At 39.0% G+C, this 21,178-nt stretch overlaps 1 protein-coding gene across 1 annotated transcript; it reads right to left on the bottom strand.

Moving 5' to 3' along the window:
* Positions 1 to 1,665: 1,665 nt before the first annotated feature.
* Positions 1,666 to 19,949, bottom strand: LOC149281584 (LLGL scribble cell polarity complex component 2-like). The gene is made up of 25 exons (XM_089499153.1): positions 19,875 to 19,949; positions 17,916 to 18,013; positions 17,052 to 17,133; positions 16,242 to 16,357; positions 15,515 to 15,673; positions 15,197 to 15,359; positions 14,982 to 15,114; positions 14,786 to 14,840; positions 13,889 to 14,043; positions 13,321 to 13,538; positions 12,089 to 12,156; positions 11,272 to 11,425; positions 10,895 to 10,999; positions 10,363 to 10,655; positions 9,919 to 10,048; positions 9,519 to 9,669; positions 8,688 to 8,804; positions 8,364 to 8,530; positions 8,019 to 8,283; positions 6,648 to 6,798; positions 6,505 to 6,536; positions 3,650 to 3,700; positions 2,777 to 2,819; positions 2,622 to 2,680; positions 1,666 to 1,731 (listed from the first exon to the last, which is right to left on the bottom strand). The coding sequence occupies exons 1-25, from the start codon at positions 19,947 to 19,949 to the stop codon at positions 1,724 to 1,726; spliced, it is 3,048 nt and encodes a 1,015-aa protein (XP_089355279.1). The 3' UTR covers positions 1,666 to 1,723.
* Positions 19,950 to 21,178: the final 1,229 nt, after the last annotated feature.

Genomic DNA, 21,178 nt, shown 5'->3' with positions numbered 1-21,178 from the left:
ACGTAAACACATCAACAGAGAATAATGCTTCGCAATGTAATAGTGTCGAAAGCAACTAAATACAGTATTTACACTCTCCAGTGTATGTTAATGGCAGATCCATATCACAGCAGATAGCTTCCTTGTTCATTTACCTGCGTCCTGACAGATGATACGGTACACAGATGTTACAAAACATGTTTCACTTAAAACAGTTTGCCCTGAAGCAGAGAAGGTTAATGAGTAACAAGAGACAGTAATTAAAGGGTGCGGTGTCGTTACAAGTGGAGTGCAGTTAGGTCATTTGACATTGTTAAAGTTACCTTTGGACGCTGCCGCTCCTTATAGAGACCTGTCGTGGATGTTTACTTTGAAGGTGCTGTTCTAACTACTGTACTAAATACAGCTCCTAACTATTCTATTTATAAAATTGTTCGTATTCATTTTGATTTCACAGTGCCTGCCCAGAAAAAGAAAATTCCCACACTCAGATCGGAGAATGCTTGATTCTTATTAGAATTATTATTATCATATATTGGAGTTTTCCTTGGATCTCTACAATATTAATGTTTATTTGTATTATAGCCCAGTATGCTCTGCTTAACAAAATAAAAAAACAGAACCTTTTTTGAGGCATCCATTTGATAGCACCACCTCTTTTTGCAGTGAATTCCATACCTTTTGTGTCCTAACTGTAACGAACCCCTTTGTTGTGTATGAAATATTCACTTTCCATCTCAGAGGATGATCTCTGTGTACATATTTGTTAGATTACTGAAAGCCCTTTATAATGTTGTAATATCTCCTCTAAGATGCCGTTTTTCTAGTGTATGTAAACTTTTTTTAGTCTCTTCATAACCAATATCTTCCAATCCCATGTGAAGCCCTCCTTTGCAGTTTTTCTAGTTCGATGATGTCCTTTTTCAGGAATGGTGCCCAGAACCGCACCGCATATTCAAGCTGAGGCAAGATGATATCCTCCTCCCATGCCAATATCGTATTGCCTTTGCAGCTGCTGCCTGGCACTGTGCACTGTTGTCTAAGGGAGCTACCATTTAACATATGTTTCATTTGTCATTTTCCCCCCATAATTCATATTGCCACTTGCCTGCCCAGTCCCCCACTCTGTGTAAGTCCTCCTACAGAGTGCAACATCAAGCAGGGCAAAGCACGTCAGGATTTCAATCTTACTTCTGAGTGATCTGTAGTAGGTTGCAATTTCATTTTCATATTTTCCACATTGATTTCAGATGTAAAAAAGGAGAAAGTACACAATGAGAAAGATGTTTTTTATTGGCCACAGATACCTCCAGAACAAAACTTGTTTCTTACAAAAATAGACTAAGGTAGCCCAAATATAGAATGGGTCCTGGGATCTGTCATGGTTGTGCATTCTGCCTCATACATCATATAAAAACACTGATGCTAAAATACTCCAATAAAATGCAAAATAGTTCAAATCTTTAAAAACCATAATTGACAATTAAAAACAAAAACCATGGTAATAAAACTTTCACTTTTCATTGGGGGTGCTGCGCACACAATCAGTAAGGCAATTAAGATTCATAACTTAAAACAATTTCCCACACAAACAGGTAAAGACCTGTGTGCAGCGTGGGCATATTGGCCACTAAAAAAGTCCAAGCTCCAGAAAAACGTCTTGCATTGTGCTCGGCTCCAAATATTGTAGTGTAATGGCACTGAGCTTGGGTCCCAAGCTGTCGGAAGGACGCTGGCAGGCATTTCATTCAGCTTTATAGGAGTAGAAAGGAAAAAAAAAGAAAAAAAAAAAGCGTTAGATTAGCAAATAGTCCTCTACCTTACATGGTTAGACCGTACCACTTTTACAGATGTTTACACTGGGAGATATTATGGTCACTTCCAAGACAACATCGTCCAGGCATTGGCCATAATTACAAAACGTGGAAGTTAATCAATTGCCTCCTGCTTGGGGGGGATAAATCACCAATGATTAGACACATGGGGTGTCAACTCAAATTCAACTGGTGAAGCCTACACACCAATTTCATACTAGCTTTTGTACTGGAAAACAGTGCTCTGTCCAAGTGGCAGATAGGATATCCTAACTTACTAAAGGCTGTTATACAGTGGGTGATTACTCTCAAGGGATCCATGTATAGTGGACATAGAGGCAAAAGGTGATAATTGTTGACCTTATTGACATGCGCCTACCCAGAATCCCTTGTGGTTGTAGCAGCACCATAAGATTTCTGAGGGGAAAAACAAGCTTTCTGGCTTGTCTGGTGTCGGTAGATGAGTGTTTAATAATGCTTCTAACTTAACTTACTAATTAATATATGTAAGCCTGTAGCTAGTGCACACTTGGTGGGTTGGTCAAGAGAAACACAATCCCCTCAAGTATTATTCTCAGACTCTACAACATTATATAATCACACACAATATCTATTAGAATAACCCATTCGACGGCCCACTGTCCCATTTAAATTACTGTTTGAACGTCTTGCAAATGAATGATTGTGCACAGTTTCCCTAAAGGAAAGTAGTTTCTATTGGTCTATACAGGTACACAATACAAGAGTATGGATTAAGCATTGGCGAGGCTGCATAGGACATTACACTGACCTCTTAAGTTCCTAACTAATGGATATCGGTTTCCATACCTGCACCGTTACTGAGTCTTCCTACACTGATTTGTCTGGAATTTCTTTCATTGAAGCTTCTGTAAAACAAGAGGAGCATGCTGATAAAGTAATCTTTTACTAAGGCACACATGATCCATAAACAGGTCTCAGTGCCAGATACATAGGAGACTTACATTCGTGATCCTTCTAAGGTGTTCTGGATCTCTTTCAGCATCTCTGAGAGAGGGAAGAAACAAGTTTAAAGAATTTGGAAGTGGCAGATTGGATTTTCCATCATCATAGACTGAACAACATTAGCATCACGACAGTTATACATACAACTTATTTTACTCCTGCAATGCCATTTGATAAAGAAAAAAAATATCCAAAACATATCCAATTCTAGGACATAAAGGGGACGTAAAGAAGGAACATCTTATAAACAATATCTCAACATATGAAGATATCAAGGTGGATGCACCCCTATTAACGTCGCATTTCTCAGGGCACGCAACTGAGAAATACATTGTACAAATTAGGTAGTGTGTCATGTCTGAAACCAAACGTGGTACTGCTCATATACCATTATGTGAGATACCAATATTTAAAATAAATTGTGCGACTATCTCACCCTGCTGACTCACTAAAGGTATTATGTTACATCAATAATCATCATCAGAAGCTTTTCTCATTCACAGACTGGCTGCTTCATGTAGAACTCAGTACTTTAATATGTATTCTTCAGGGGGGGTCACAGACATTACCTGTCCCTTTAAAGTTCCTCATGATTTATAGATTCACTTTCTGCTTACAACAGATTGTAATGCTTGGAGTATCATCACAGGTTTCTGCTCTCTAAAGACTTAACAGCTCTTTCACTGGACAATTTAACCACGCTCATAATTTCTATACAATCACTTAAAATGTTTTATAAAACAAAGTATGGGTCTCCTTTGGCAATGATCACACGGCCTACTTTACGGAGAAATCAGTTCATTAATTTGCTCACAGTACCACATGATATCGGACATGCTTAGATGTGTGAATAAAGAGACACAAATACTCACTTTCATCATTGAGCAATGCATGCTCCATTACTGCTCCTCTGGTCCTTTGTGCTAAGAAATATAAAGTAACACACGGTCACTTGCTTGCAACAGTAAGGTAGTAGTGTGTCATAACTGCAAACTACAGAGTAAACTAAAGGTCTTAAGCATAATAGGACAGGATTACTTGGGAGTGATCTGAGAAGACTAGCAAAAGGGGCGCATAAAGAAAAAAAAAAAATGTATAGTTATATCAGCCTAGAAGACTAAATTACATACTATACAACCTTCTAAAAAACACCCTAAAATGATTATACCAGGTTCCTTCACCTGGAAGGGAAAAAAAAAGAAGAAAATTATGAACAGACTTGTTAACAGTGCACAATGCCAAGCAGCAGCTGCAAAGGCCAATACAATATTGGCATGTATAAAACAGGGTATTGATTCATGGGAGGAGGATATCATCCAAAGCCATTTTTTTGGGGGGGGGGGGTCCGGAAAAATTTAAACAAAATGGTGTGGAATATCTTCTTTTACAATGATACATATCTTTTTGACATGGCATTCAAACATTAAGACCTTAATGAAAGACGCAATGTGTCCACATCCACCTAATAGGCACAAATAGTGCCAGTTACTTAAGTTTCGCAATTGGTGCTAAGGTGCAAATCTGATTGGCCAATTTTGATCGCTCTCTCCGTCCAATTCATGGAGAAGGATGAGAGCTTTTGTTTTTTGTGTTGACGGGTTCTTCATTTATTTTGTTGCATTTGAGGGAAAGGGGGGGGGTTACCTGTTATATTGTATAGTTGAAATGTTCTTAACACATACAGACCTTGTTCCATTTGCAACAAAAAATAAAGTTTTTAAAAAGCTAATTTAGTTTATTATTTACTGAATAAGATTATTATTATTCCAGGCATGATACTTCTATATATACACACTGCATTTCATGTTCCCAGTGTAACAATAACATTTTACATTTGTAAAGCTACTCCACTCCACATTTTTTTTCCTCAATTTTTTTTTTGATGGATTCAAAATTTTCCGGACACTTTACATCTCTAATCTGGAATAAACTATTTAGGGTTTACATAGAACTACAGCTGTATTACTTAGAAAGGGTATTTTCAACCCCCTAATGGAGCGTAAACTCAGATCAGCAATACCCTGTCCTTCTCTACCAGTTGGTTCATCTTATAGTCCATTTCATATAGTTAATTTTATACTCCACCCCTGAAAAAGAGGTTATATAAATAAAAATTTAGTAATCCTATATAAACAATATACCGGCTGAATACTTCACACAATGTAAGCTCATAGGTGGGTTTTTTTTTTGTGTCTTTATAGAGCAAATCGATCGTTTTAGGCTCCAGAAAAAGCTAGTGTGCATGTATATGAAAAGAGGAGTGTAACTTAAATTTGTGGGTTAAAGGAAACCCTTTTTTAGGATCACAAAAAAAAAAAAACACAGGCCACCTCACACCTTTGTCTAGACTCAGGGGGTCTAAGCAAGGATTCTGCAAAACTTGTTAATGCATCTATGAGCCTTCTGAAGCTGGCACTACTTTATCTCCTGCAAATGACATTTAATTTGGTACTGACAAGGTGTTTTATCATACGATATGATGGTGCAACTTTCTGTTTAATGCAACAAAGGCCAGAAAGCAACTATTAAGTACCGTATTTGCTCGATTATAAGACGAGGTTTTTTTCAGAGCAAATGCTCTGAAAAATACCCCTCGTCTTATAATCAGACCTCAAATAGGTCTGACTATGAGACGACTAAGATCCAGATCCCCCGCAGACGACTAAGATCCAGATCCTCCTGTCTCTTTCCCCCCCCCCCACTTACCGGTGCTTCTGAGTCCCCGGTGTGTAGCCGGGGCAGCGTGTAGATGTCTACGCGATTCACGTAGACAACTTCCGCTGCAGCCGGAAGGAGGTGTGGCTAGCAGCGGGGGTTGTCTGGATCCATCGCGCAGACCTTCCGACTGTCGGAGAGAATTCCCTGCACCGGTCTACATCTACACCGGTGTAGACATCTACACGCTGCCCCGGCTGCATGACAGGGGAGTCAGAAGCACCAGTAAGTTTGGAGGAGGGTGGGGGAGGGGGTGTTAAATGGGGGGCATAAGGCTTTTCTGGAGGCAGAGTGTTCTATGAAATGCCTTTTAACCCCCTTAATGCCACTCTGCCTCCAGAAATGCCTTTTTAACTCTATACACCACTCTGCCTCCTGAAATGCCTTTTAACCCCCTTAATGCCAGAGTGACATATAGGGGTATAAGGCATTTCTGGAGGCAGAGTGGCACATAGGGGGTCAAAAGGCATATCATGGGGCACAGTGGCATATAGAGGGTATAAGGCATTTCTGGGGCAGATGTGCATAACTGGGGGGGGCAGGTTGGAAAATAGAAGGAAATAAAACCAAAATATTTTTCTCAATCATAGCTTTTATTAAAAAAAAATAGTTTACATGAATTAACATTTACTGGTAAAACTTTTTTCCTATAGGGTCGTCTTATATTCAGGCTTTTTTTCCTAAATTAATATTTGGGGGTCTTATAATCGAGCAAATACGGTAGCTCCCCAGATCTTACAACTCCAATAATGCTCAGTATTGGCAGATATATGGTCCTATATCACGATAGCTCCTGGTTGGCTATTTCTTTAACTAGAAGTGAATATGTGACATGGCAGTGAATGAACAATATGTTCTCACTTGATTTTTGTGACTTATTTCTCCAGGGTCACAGAAAAGTGAATACCTGGAATGTTCAAGGGTCCTGAGGACCATAGAAACACAGCAGGAATATTATAATTACTGTAGTAAATATATAAAAATGGTTTGGTTACACTTTTTTTTTCCTTACCCTCGGTGTCTTCATCAGCCCAATTAGATTGTCTGTACAGAAAATAAAAACAGTTTATTACTACACAGTAATGCATTTTAGGAATTTTAACTGCAGTATGTTCTAAAGAGTCCCTTGCTTACACTCTAAGACTTTCTTCATACCTGGATCTTTCAAGATGACATTCATTACTACCTCGTGGGTGTTGACCACTGTGCAGATCCTGTGGTGGATCCACCCTACAACGAGGTGCAATCAGCCAACATGTTGACAGCGAGAAACGTTCCAGTTCAGAGGGAGAGATCAGATAAAATCCTAAAGAGTGGGCATAAAAAAAAAAAAAAAAATACATAATGTAATAGGAATTCAAGATGTATACGGGCCTTCCTTAAGGAGAACCATGTTTGGAACACTAATATCAGATGAAAAATGAGAATGGATTATTGTCAATAATCCAGCTGCACACTCATTAAAGTCCATTGTAGAACAGACTTAATTACCATTGCCACAAAGAATCAGCTCAGTGTATTCTTTAGGCAGGAAAAGCAACCGAGAATATCACCAGAATGGCACACACTAGGCTTGCAGGTAAAGGAATAAAGTGATAGAAGACCAGGTTTTTGCTTAAGTGTTTGCTTAACATCGCTCTATATAGCACTATTTTTTTGCATGGAACTTCCCCTTTAAAATGGCCAGCGTAAAAGGGTGTTTTTTTGTTGGCAGTAATCCAATGGTTTGATTGAATACAGTTTCAAAGCCTAGTCCAGGGGCGTCCAACATGCGGCCCGCGGGCCAAATGCGGACGGCGAGACCTCGAGGTGCGGCCCGCATAAGATCGGCAGCCAGGGCAACCGATCTTACGCGGGCCGCACCTCGAGCCCTGCTACTTACCTGTGGGAGGGTCTTTTGTACTGCACAGAGGAAGCGGAACCCAGCAGAGTTCACGTGACATCACATGACTCTGCTCCAGTTAGCAATCACACTCCTATTATGCCAAGTCATATTGCTATTTTTTTTGTCCAATTGTGGCGTGTTACCTACTTTTTAAAAATTTTTTTAGTTTTTATTATTTAATGGTGGGGGGTCATTTTCGGTTTTGGCTAGGTGAACCGTGAATGTTTTGGTCCAGAATTTTCATTTTGGTGCATCCCTAGAATAAATAGAACTATTTTTAATTTTCCTGAATTTGTAGTCACAAAACTTTCTAGGCCCAGAAATCAGTGAGAGGAAAAGTAAAGGTTTTGTGTCATTTACTTTATTTTAATCTGCATATTTTATTAAAGGCCATCTTTTCTCGCTGAAAGATGAGTGCAGCCCGTATACAATTCTGATGAAGTGGCCCACTGCAGAAAAAACTTGGACACCCCTGGCCTAGTTAATGTTTTTTGGAAATTGTATTTAGAGATGCGAGGCAGAACATACCAGAGCACATGGTCACACAGAGTAGGGTCATGAAAAGAGCATGTGGGCGGGAAAAAAACAAACTGGTTGAATAGAGACTTAGCAGGTAGTGCTCACAAAACCTACACACTCACCTTGTCCTTGTTTTGTGAAGACACAAGATGCAATGCCACTCACATCCTCTTTGCGAATGCAGTCGTATCGGACCTGTGGCTTCAGATGGGGCAGAGATACCACCTGTATGTCACCAAGGTTTGTAAGCACAGTCAAGTGGTTCTCTGTGTGATCCTCTGCTCGAGAGCTACTAAAGGTGCATACTGCTGCTTTACGCACTCGGCACCCTTCTGTAGCAGTCAATTTCAGCTTCAATTTGCTGCTTACTTTTGGCAGTGTGAAGATCTGTGGACATGATTAAATATGAGGCCCGCGTCTACCATCTCTCAATTTGATGAACTAGCTCACAAGGTCCTTTATCCTACCTTGAACTGTTCTTCAGACAAGACGAGCAGCTGGTGGCTGCCCTGCATATCTGGGCTCTTTGAGAGGTCATGAGCTGCTTCCAATGGCTCTGGAAGGGGAACACTGTGACCATCCAGAATAAGAATACCAACCACTGGTGCCCGATGCATAAGTTGGATCTCTTTGACTGAAAGCAAAATAATGTGAAAATTAAATAAAAATGGCTAGAGGGTCAGAATGTAATCGCACAGAAGAAACCATAGAATAAGAGAACAGAATATTCACCATGCACACACATAATAACACAGGAAGTTTTATTATAAATTCAGTCAACATCACCTCACCCTGTGCTGCAGACACAACTTCCTCCATCCGACGTTCTGTAGGAGGCACCCGCAGAGAAAATGCGTACACCGTGCCACCATTTGTGCCTGCCCATAGAGAAGGACAGTGTCTGGAGCCTGACAAAAACACAACAGCAATAAATTAGTGGAAGAGTAAAGATTAAAGCTCAGATGTAATAACTCCCACTATAGGAAGAACAGATACAAAGTACTGCGACACCGGACCATTACACCAAACAGGGACTTTTACGACAATGCATTCAACAGACATAGACATTAATATGTAGTGTGCACCACACACACACACTACTTTACTATAACAGCTTCCACTAGATTTCGGAGGGTTTCTGTGGGAATTTTTGCCATTCATCCAGTAAAGCATTTATGAGGTCTTGTTGCAGCTGTTCCTAAACGTGTACACTTTCCAATTACACCACTTACAGTTGACTGTGGAATATCTAACAGGTATGAAGTTTCACAAGTTGATTTATTGCAAACATTGCATCCTTTCACAGTACCATCCTTGAATTCACTGAGCTTTTTAGAACGACCCATTTCTTTCCCCACAAATGTTTGTAAATGCTAACTGCATGGCTAAGTGCTGGATTTTATACACCTGTGATAATGGTCTGATTGAAACCCAAATTCAGTAATCAGGACGTGACCATATAGTGTATCTATCAGTGCACACGTAATATTGTTAGGGCAAGTTGTGGGTTACTCATAATGTTCTACCTATGTAAAGTCATATCGCAATAAATAAGCGAAATAAGAAAACAGTTTTACAATGGGAAATAGGCATACTTTCAGTCCCAAGTCAATGTAACTCACTGTCTCGCAGGAAGGTGTCTGCAAAGTACAGAGTGCGGACAAATCCAGTAAAGGAATCCTCTGCTGAGCGAGCCTCAATCCTTCTCTGCACAGGTGCCAATTCCATGTCCTGCAGGGCTTCCTGTTCAAAGCGGGCATTAGCCTCTTGCACCTGAGATAATCCAGGGACATTGGGGCATCAGTAACTAAAACCTCCGGTAGAAACAAGTTACAACACATGGAATAAAATTATGAAAGTTCCGAGATGAAAAAATGCACCAAACCAGTAGACTGGAACTCTAAAATAATCTCATTTTATTAATGGTCGGCAACCAGTGAGTAAATGAGATCTTATGAGGAAGCTAAGCTGCAACAAAACACGTAGTGCCCAACTCAGAAACGTTCTCACTTTGCTGTCAGCTCCCGCTCTTCGTTTGTTAACCTGGCTTCTTCGGATGCGACGGAAGGACTGACGCAGAGATTTCTTTAGTGACTTTACTCGTGATAGGGGCCCCTCCAATGCCAGTTGATCACTGGCATGCAGTGTGCACCTGCAGAAAAAAAAATTACAATGCAAGTTAACGAATACAGAAAGCAAAAAAGTGATTCAGAGGACTGCTGTAAAACGCCTTCCAGAATACCCAGAGGTGCCTAGTTTAAGTAGTAGATAATGCAGTCTATAGAAGCTCAACAAGAAGAAATTTAGTAAAAAAGAGGCGATTGTGCGTAGAAAACAGTTGATGAAAATACGCTTAGACAGAAGTTCAGGTATTACTGTGATACTTGGGGCTTGCCATCTCCCATACATAATGTTAGATCAATATATGGCTTGATACATGATTGCTGTACTGAGGCAGGCACCTACTTGACCATCACTTGGCGTTTCTGCTGATAGTCGTAAAGGCCAAAGCCATGACTGGTGCCAAAAGCAAGCAGTCTCCACTCTGAGTGCAGCGCTAGCGATGTCACGACAGCAGGCGGCTGGCACTGCACCAAACAGAATGGCTGAAATCCCGGAGGAAAACGGATGGAGTCCGTACGGGCACGTAGCTGCTCATGGCCTTTCCAACGATAACCTTCTTGCTCCTGTAAAAGATTCACTACGGTGTTCTCAACCACTTGCTCTGCAGCCTCATCGTTCAACTCTAGAACTAGAACCTGTAGTGGATGGAAAAAATAGAGAATATGTTACAAATACTGAGGGGGAAAAAAAAAAAAAATCATATAGCCTTGAGGGCCGGTGCAAAACATGTCTTAGCCCTTCAAACTTTGGAATGAAGAGGTCTCAACCACTCATGCGGAGGAGGTGTTTATTATCTAGATCATAATACACACACACACACACTGTTACAAACTGCTTGACTGGCAAAGAGATGATCCCGATATATAATCCTCACCTGCCCAGCAGTCCCAGCAACAGACAGGTAGCCACTGTATTTACACAAGTAAAGTTTCTGTACTCCAAGGCGGGGGTCGTCACTGTATGGGTCAAACGAGCCAACCTTGACAAGCACGATAAGATTTGAGAGAAGACTATCAAACAATGCCACAAGATCAAAAAAGGCATACAGAAGTAAAAGATATATACAAGAATATATAAAAGAATATGACAGGTAGACTAAACAAACAAAAAAAAAATAGATACTGCAGAGGAACATACGAAAGCATGGCACATATGTCATAAAATAAAACCTACTCAAAAGGATGATAACTACGTTTTTGGGGTTTTTTTTGGTATTACTTTAGAATTTGATGGGAAAATAAAGTCACTTACTTTTCTAAGTGGGGGCCACTCTTCCTCTCCATGAGGGTTGAGGTTATCATTATGGTCAGAATCTGTTTGAAAGACCCCCACTGTGCTCATCTTATACATCAGCTGCAGACACACACCAGACGCATCCCAGAACCGCACAGTGCCGTCTTCATGCCTAATTAAGTCGTTGAACAATGAATGAAAAATAATGTAGCAGGAGTTATCCTATCCCACTTTGGAATTTGTTTTTGTAAACCAGCTACAGGATATTTAACACCGTCCCTTCCCCAACACAAACACCCACACCATTTCTACTATATAAACCTTTCATCAAGCTCCCCCGGCCCTAGTCCTTTTTACACACCCCATGCCATCATGGAGCAACTAGACCACAGCTAATCCACACCTCACACAAACCATTATATAGATCTGATACGGGCACCAAATATTTTGCTTTCCTTTGCTGAAGACCTTATACATACTTGCCTTACTTACTAACCAGCCTTGACCTAATAAAACAAATCAATGCACCCATGAAAGTGTACATGTATGCATACATCTCTTTGCATGACCATGAAAATAAAGTTTAGACTCCTTAGTTTAATATACCGGTATAAACCTTTATGCAATACATCTATTTTCCTATCAAATGGTTTCATACACTCTTTAGATGCAAGCTATAGTAAGCAGGAAACCCCAACCGTACTAGAATCTGAGATTTTTAGTTTTATGTTTACTTTACGAATGACTTGCTTGTGATCTTTTGTTTACACTTGCCCCTAAATAACTTTGTATAATTGATGCACTTTACAATTGAAACAATAATTGCGTTACTAACCCTGTAAGAAGCAGGTCTCTTTGTGGTGGAGGTGGCGCCAATATTACACCGCCATCAACGGGCCATGGCTGTATTGATAGAATAAAGAATTAAGAGATAAGGCATCAAACAATTAAAACACACATGCTTATAGCTAGAATCCAACAGAAGAAGACTAGCCAGTGTTTCAAATTTAACCCATAAAATATAAAAAGGTCAACTAGAAATGAAAGGACTTTAAGTGTCCTCTACAAGCACCTTCATGATCTCCGACTAGAACATTTGCATGTACAGTTCACCATTTCTCACCCTTTTCATGGGAATTTCTTGTATCAAGAAAGTCACCCATAGATTTGCAATTTTCTGCAAGTTGTATATTTGGAAAGAAAGCGAGCAGAAAGTATTTAAAGGGGTAACAGAGAAAAAAACAAGTAAAGCAATTGACTCAATGTCAGGTGCCTGTCAACCACAAAGATTGCATGGAGCATTACGGGGATATTCAGATGAATGTTTGTTAGAAATCAAGGGCATTTACATAGTAGTTCGTTTGACTAATTGAATCACGATTGATTCATTCATTATATAGTGATCAAGAGACAGGGATTATTTATTTTTTTTGTCTACCTCTACTGCCCCCCTCAGTTGAGGTAGACATACAAATTTCATGTAGTTAGCAAATAGCAAAATCTTGAGTTATTCCTACTTAAAATTAAAAACATTTACATCAAGCAAATAGTTAATGTTATTTATATTAGTTACTCAAGAGCCTTAGAGTATGCTGGATGACGCGAAACACATTCCCTGTTAGCCGTGGCCATATACAGCCATTACTCTCACACCTTCTATTTGAAACACAGACAACAGATTTAACAGCCCGGTCTGTTTGTTACGGTAATATGACGGAGAGCAGTTACGGTCTTTCAGCCAATTTCAACTATAGAGCGGTCTACGCTAGGGTCTGGCTGTACTAGACAGAATAGAGAATGGAGGGAGAATGGGCCTCAAAGGTGCCTGGATCCAGAAAGTAGCATCGGATCTAACATTAAGCCTGATGGTTTGATTTAGGCGCTCCTATTGGAACATGAACAACATTTAACTGGGATTATTACACACACACACACACACATACATACACACCATATATACCAAACCATACTATAAAAACTATACTTTAATAAAACATGCTACACTTTTGTAAAAAATTACAGTGAAAAAATAGCCACATAAAGTCTTAACTTCAGCTTAAACCTTACCATGCCAGAATAGTGGGTGTTCTGCTTCCTGCCAGCGCTGATAATCCTCTCCCACAGCTTCAGGGGGATAGAAGATATGTGATAGGAGCAGGTGATGGCTGAGCAATGAAGTGACACAAGGTATGGACACTGGATTACTGGCCAACCAGGAGTCTGCAGGTCAATTGCCACCAGTTCTTCTTCTGCCAACACTAGCAAAGCCCGTGGTTCATCATATTCTGTAGGGAACAGTACAGGAGTTATGTTATTGAACAGGAATTCCCCCAATCATAACAAAAAAAGTTATATTAACATTCTGAAACATTTAAACAAGGACTGGATGAATTATAATCTTCAAGAGATTGCACAAATCACACCTATGTACACAGATTAGACATCAGCAGTCAGTCATTTCTACTGAATACTTGCTTAAGTTAGTAGCCAAGAGGTCCCCTTAAATTGAAATAGACTCATATATGTGGTCCATATCTTGTATGGTTCATGTGCACATTCCCAAAACCCTCTAATTAGAGAGAACATGGCCAGGAATTAACATATGCACTTAGCCATGTGCCAGAAATATACCAACCTGCTGATGGATCAGGGTTTCCAATCACAATATGGTCAATGATCCGCGAGGTGAAATCAAATGCGGTCTGTTGGTTACCATGGACAACAGATATACTGTGCCGATCCCCGTAACTAGCCATGGGCATTCCACCTTGGAACACAATATATGGTGACCTGTAGGGGATCAAATTCATCATACATGGTGGGAAGGCTGAAGTTTTACATGTGTAATAACCTTGATAGATTATCCCTCAGATTCACTTTTAAAAAAGGACAGTTCATTAATGCAAGTAGACTCTAAACAATATTATACAATGGGGGGGTGGTCATACTGGGTATGTTGTACAGAATTAAGGATGAATACTCTGCTTACAGCAAACTGCAATCTGACACTATATAACTTTACATCTAGATGAGACTAGGTTTAGACCGCGCAAGACTGAACTTATTTAAAAACCTTAACCAATAGCTCTAACTACTTTCAGTGGTTCACAGCGAGGAAGACAACCAAAACTACCACCATCGAAAAGCAAGTTATTGAAATCAACATAAGATTAAAAACCCTCCATTTAGAAAACAGTGATCAAATTGCCCAATGTTCTGCCTCACGCTAACCACTATCTCTTAAGGATTATCACATCTACTCCAAGCATGGAAAATGAGGGGAAAAAAAAATAAATCATAAAAACATGCAAGTTTAAAACAATATACCGTAAGGTGCTGTTCACTGGACCCAAAATACTGAAGTGGCAGAGCAATTAAGTACACAATGCCCAGACATTAAGTGCATGGGTCCGAGTGGGAGTCAAGTCTTGGCCTACCAAAGTATTTTCAGAAGAAAACCTTTAAATTGTGAAATACTCTTGTTCAAATCAAATTCAGTTTAAATCCAAGTACAGCTTGTGAGCTCACTCACCCTCTGCGCGTTATATGCCAGCTTATTTTACAAATTGCTTTGCAGCGAAAGGGACCTGAAATAAAAAAAAATAAATAAAAAATATATAAATATATATATATATATATATACACACACACAAACACATTCATTAAAATAAAAAAACCAACTTATCCCCCCCCCCCCATCTTGAATAACAGTTTTCCACTTTACTCACCATACGGCACCTTGTTCTCAATGGGCGATTCCTGTATCCTCTCACCAGATTCTGTCCACTGCCTGTATCCTCCGTCATTGTGACAGCTGATTATGTGTTTTCCATCACGGCACCAGAAAACATTCTCCAGTTGCTAAAAAAAAATTTAATTGAGTCATTTGACAATAGCCAACATTTAGAATAATTGTTTAAGGACAGAGATCTTCGGCAGTTACCTGTGTGCCTAAGAAGTGTCGTACAGCACGTCCCATTCTCGTATCCCACACCATCATTAAGCCACGGCTGTAACCAATCAGGAGTTGATCTTGGTTCTTGGGGTTTTCTTGCAAGGCCTCAACCGATTCAAATGGTCGTCTGTCGGTGTATTCATCTGGAAGACTGCATGGAAGAACATTTGGTAATAAAACAGTTTGGCTTCAGGCACACACATTAAAGTTGAGAAGGAAAAGAGGGAAACAAAAAAAAAAATGGGATTGCTAAACACCACAAGAGAAGACAATGTTGCATTTCAGGGAACTGCTCTTTCTTCCTACCTCTGGAGGGCTGCCTCATGCCCGATAGTTTTCTCTTCCAGAACCTGCAGGGATGGTAACGCCAACGTGAACACTGTACCCCCCTCTGTGCCCACGAACAACCTCTCCCCTGAAGAATGCGCTAGGAGCACTTTGATTTGGGTCACGCTGGGTGGTGCGCTGTAGGTGCAGAAGAGAAGTATAAAATTCATTTTTCGGACTCTGAAACTTTTCAAAAGGTTGACAAAGACTTAACTTCACTGCACAACACGGGGATACAATGAGAAGAAGGATTTCAAAAGGGAAGGAAAGAGGGGCAACCATAAATGAGAGGCCAGACAGATATGTGTAAGAGGACTACAACATAGGCAGGAGTTACAGTAAGGCGGGAAAGAAGAAGGGTGTATAAAACTGCCAAAGTTCCTGACATTTTAACACAAAGCATAAATGACAATTTTACGGTTCCTAGTTTAGTAAGCAAGCCGTTACACATAAAAAAACAAAAATCAAAAACAAAAATTGCTACATTTTTTGTAACAAACAATTACTCATTTTACAATGGGATACCGGTTCTGCCCCCCCCCCTTTTAATAAAAAGCGGACATTTACCAACAGTAAAACATTTAACAGACCGTTGGTAGTTCCCGTTTCCACACACACTGATGCTAGAGTGCAATACAAGTATAGAATATATACACGGTTTGAAATTAAACAATGTATATTTCAGTAGTTTGCTTCATCTACACACCCTGGAGGACCACGCAGGGTGAATTTTTTCTCTTCCTGCAGTTCCGACAGCCCGTCCTGGTGCTTCAGTGACCACAGATGAAGACTGTTATCATCTAGAAGAGTCACCAGCTGGCACTAAAAAAAACGCACAAGAATTTATGTCAGTATAGAAATCAATAAGTCACTAATTTCATGCCGAAATAAAAAGCAATTTTATAAACCAAGAGAATATTTCTAATGATGTACGTGATAAGTATGTTTGCAATACAATTTCCAAAAGAAAGAGGAACATACTGTTAAATTGAAGACCGAACAGTTGTTCATTCTATATCACTGTGGCATCATTTCATTTTTAACCCCCTCATGAACAAGTATTTTTGGCAAGCGCAAACCACAGCTTATAAACGGTTTTCAAAATTCAGACAGGGGTTTTGGGGCACTATTTATACATATCTAACCTAACATTTCATCCAAGACCTAACCCAAACCTCGTACAAATGGTAACGAGACAGTGCTCTATATCTTAAACAAGTGCTGACATTTTATATAATTGTCTTCATGCATGTAACTTTATTATACTCGTTAGAATCGCTCTGGATGTGGACAATAATCATTAATGATCACTTATTCATGTACCATGCAAGGAATACTCAAACCAGTCTTACTGGAGATCACGAGAGCTTGTGAATACTAGATCTTTTTCTGTAAACATTAGCCCACTGAAAAGGTAAGAAACATCTTTGAACTCCTTTTTCATGGACCAGTTGGCGCTATAAATTCCTCTGTAAAATTCACATTTGTAATTAGCTTTCAACTTTGAGTCTCTTACCTGGTTAGGAATGAAGCTTATCTTAATAACTGCATTATTCTCATCATGGAGACCCATGAATTCAACTCCTGGTCTGCCGTATCTTAGCGTGATGGGTTAAAGAATAAAAGGTTTGACACAACAAAACAGGACTAGCATTTTATACTGAATGCTGAACATGCACTTTTTTCCATCCAAAGTCACAAAATTTTATTCTGCGTTTTGAATAAATATTATATATATATATATATATATATATATATAATATATAATGGAGTCACTTAGAAATGTCTTTGTTTTTGAAAGAAAAGCTAATTTTGTCAATTACAATAACATGAAATGGATCAGAAATATAGTTAATGTTGTAAAGAATTATTGTAGCTGAAAACAATGGAATATCTTCATAGATGTACAGAGGCCTTTTATCAGCAACCATCACTCCTGTGATCCAACAGCACAATGTGTTCACTATTCCAAGCTTACATTAAAAAGGCTAATTGATCATTAGAGAACAATTTTGCAAATTATGTTGGCACAGCATTTCCAACATTTTCTTGTTTTCATAAAAACACAAAAAGTGACTTTTGAACAGTAGTCTATGTTAACTGTGTAATAAAATCACACATATATAGTAGTACAACGTTCCTAGTTGTAGGTTTATAATATGTTTTACGCAAAATCTATAGAATGGAGCTTTGGGATTATGATCTATGGACCCGTTTATTAAAAAGGGAAAACAAAGGAAAGAAAAAAAGAAAAAAAAAAAAGGAAAGAAAAATTTCATTGTAGTAAATGGAGAACATAACTCAGAAGTGCTGACTCTCAAGGTAGATTAAGCTTCATAAGGTTTAATGTAATTGACTGGCAGCAGGAAAACAAGGATACATCTTAATTGCTCCAGAGCGTGTACCAATCGCCATGAGATGGAGAGAACTGCTGAATCCAAGGGCGCTGGGCTGGTGTGGAAAGCCATGTTCTACTGTCTGCAGAGACAATGAGTGATATATAATATATACACACACACAGGCAACAAATACAGCAAGTCTTATACTGAAGCTGTTCTTCACATCATGCCTCCTAAATGCCCATGGGAAGCCATTCCGTAGTTAATAGATCAAACCCTAAAGTAAAAAAGTTACTTGACGCTAATCTCTAAACCAGTTAAACATTTTAAAAATCAATGAAACATTACATGTACACTACTAAACATGTATCGTTATGAATAAGAGGCAATTACATTAAATAAAAACAAACTGATTTGATTATTCAATTGTAAACATTTTTTTGGTCATAGTTTGACATTGAAATAGAAAAGTAGCAATGAGGGTCACTTGAATGGCACAGGTCTTACACTCACTAAATACATTTTATTTACATTTTGTTGCAGCCTCTGAATTTTTTATTTTTTTTTATAAAAATAAATAAATAAAATAAGTGCAACAACCACTGTCAGTTTGTAGTTTTACTTCAACTTACCCAGCCTGTATTTCTTATTGCAATAAACTGACAAATCTTTCTAGCATTTCCACTCTTCTGCTTTTCATTACAATTACAACCCCCTGCAGACCAAAAACTAGACAAGCTGGTTTGTATGCCAGCTTGGTCCTACCCATGGGTGGCAAAACAAATGATCCTCTGTGAGCTCACTCACAAGGTGAGACGGCAAACGAAAGATACAACATGACAGGTTACCAGGATAACAGGTAGTTAACCCATTAAAGACAACGGATCATTGGGATTATGACTTCAGGATTGATTCAGTACGGTACCAAAAAGTTATCAGAGGAGAAAGGGAGGAAAAACCCTTAGCTACCTATTAAAAACTAACATAATACTTATCTTCAGTATTTTGCTTTTCAGTAAGGAAAAAGTGTTTTAAGTGGTTACTTGGATTGCTAAAGTCGCAGGATCTAAGTTCTTTATGGTTAAATTAATAGTTTCCCCACAGAAAGGTGAACTTCAAAAAAGAATACTGAAGAAATTGAAAACATAACTAATGTTTATACAGTAAAGCATATGAAATGATCCACCGTGCAATAAATACTAGTAGCAAGTAGGGCTGCAACAACTGATCGATTAAATAGATCATCGATAATGAAAATCGTTGCCAACAATTTCCATTATCGATTAGCTGAATCGATTTTATCGAATATAAGATGAGGGTTCCCCCCCCCAAAACAAATGCTCTGAAAAATACCCCTCGTTTTATAATCCAACATCAAACAAAGGTCGCATAACACTAAGATGCAGATACCCCGCAAAGCTGCAGGGGACCTGGATCCTCCTCTCTGGCAGTCGGTGGACATCTGTGCGATGTGCGCAAACAAGCTCCGCTACTGCCGGCACTTCTATGATGGAGCACCAGCATCACATGACCATCCGGTGCTCAGTGATAGAATCTCCAGCGAAAGTGCCGGCCAACAGCAGAGGTTTGTCTACGAGCAGACGTTCACCGGTTGCCCCTACTAGACACCAAGGAGTATGGAGCACAGAGTGTAAGTCTAAGGGGGCAGAGTGGCATATCAGGGAGTATAAGGCACATCGGGGGGGGGGGGGGGGTGTTACAAGGCATATCAGGGAGGCAGTGTGGCAAGCCTGGGCTCAGATGTGCATAACGGGGGGGGGGCAGGTTGGGTAATAAAAACAAGAAATGCATTTTTCTCAAAGTTTTTTTTATTCTGCTGTTTTCAACATATAGTTTGTTCATTTAATTATTAAATAATTTATTTTTTTTTATCCTATTTATCAAAAAAATAAATCAGCCAACTAATAGATTATGAAAATAATAGTTACCTGCAGCCCTAGTAGCAAGGAATCATTTTGATATATCTGCCAATATCCTACCTTATTGAACTGGAACAAGTCCCGTTTGAGCCTCTCTCTCACAGAGTCATGACCAGAGCGTAGGAAACGTTTCATCTCAGCAACTCTTAAGGCCCTAGAACATTGATGGAGCGTATTGTAAATTATATATATATATATATATATTTATTGATTTATTTTCTTCTTCAGATTATTTGATATACATTCAGGACAGGATACAGAGCATCTCTGTCCATAATACCTATTAAACAATAAAAAATAAAAAGCAGCTGCATACTTGGTTTCCTGATACAGGACCTAGCTTATATAATTACAAGATCAACTTTTTATAATATATTAAAAACCAATAAAAAAAAAACAACAAAAAACCACTCCATTACAAAGGCACAATGTAACTGTTCCCAGACAGGCAGATCAGAAACTATGCTATGTATATCTATTCAGAGGAGATCAGACAGTATTATCAGTGTGATTAGGATAACAGTCATGTAGCACAAAAAATGGGGGGAAAAATCCCTGTTAATATTTAACTTCTGTATACTGGACCTTTACCCCTACAAGAGGCAGGAAAAGGCAGCGACAGCACCAGCGTTACTGGGACTGCACCATACAAAGTAATACACAGACGTAAACACAGTTTTAGTAGAGAGATTACAGATATAATTATACACACACACAGTATGATGTGTGTGTATGATATATACACACATACACACAATACAAGAATATCAGTTTTTGAAAAGGAGGGGGGCACACAAACAAAAAACACCTTATGGTAAGATCCAGCTTTCGCATGTTCTATAAAGGGTAATGCATTCATATTTATGGAGCAGGGAAAGAAGGCTTTTGTTTCGCACACAAACTCAAGATTGCGGCAATTACTACAGAAAACCTACAATGCAAATATACTTGAGCTTCTTGTACGCTACATATTATAATATATATATATTATATCAAGTGCTGCATAAATTGCTAATCCTATGAAAAGCAAATGATTACATATAAATAGTCGGGCACCAAAGGGTGCGCTTTATCTTATAGCAGGTAAAGTGGCTGTATTACTAGCCGTGTATTGTATGCGCCATTGGTCAGTTAATTAGGTTTGGTGGTCTAGGTGCGTAAGAAAACAAAACAAACAACAAATAATGATGGACTAGAAGAATATAAGTTAAATACTTTTTCAGCCTGTTTATTGCCAGTGTTTGGGTTATCTCAAAAGTGTAATTTTATAGTATTAGTCATATTTTTTAGGTTTGCATTGAATTACATTTGTACTATTTAAAAAGGCAATGATCTAAATTATTCAAAATCAAGACCAAGGATTT

The sequence above is a fragment of the Sceloporus occidentalis genome, unplaced genomic scaffold (genome assembly GCF_023333645.1).
Source record: "Sceloporus occidentalis isolate IW3139 unplaced genomic scaffold, rSceOcc1.0.p SCAF_130, whole genome shotgun sequence".
Classification (NCBI taxonomy): domain Eukaryota; kingdom Metazoa; phylum Chordata; class Lepidosauria; order Squamata; family Phrynosomatidae; genus Sceloporus; species Sceloporus occidentalis.
Note: the sequence above shows the minus strand (reverse complement) of the source record. Positions and strands in the feature narration are given on the sequence as shown.

Bases quoted from the DNA above. Each gene is read 5' to 3' on its own strand.
- LOC149281584 (XM_089499153.1), bottom strand. From the start codon at position 19,949: ATGAAACGTTTCCTACGCTCTGGTCATGACTCTGTGAGAGAGAGGCTC. The intron at 18,014-19,874 runs GTAGGATATTGG...TTGTCTCTGCAG, and splicing joins ACTTGTTCCAGTTCAATAAG to ACAGTAGAACATGGCTTTCC. The intron at 11,426-12,088 runs GTTAGTAACGCA...CGACTTAATTAG, and splicing joins AGAGACCTGCTTCTTACAGG to GCATGAAGACGGCACTGTGC.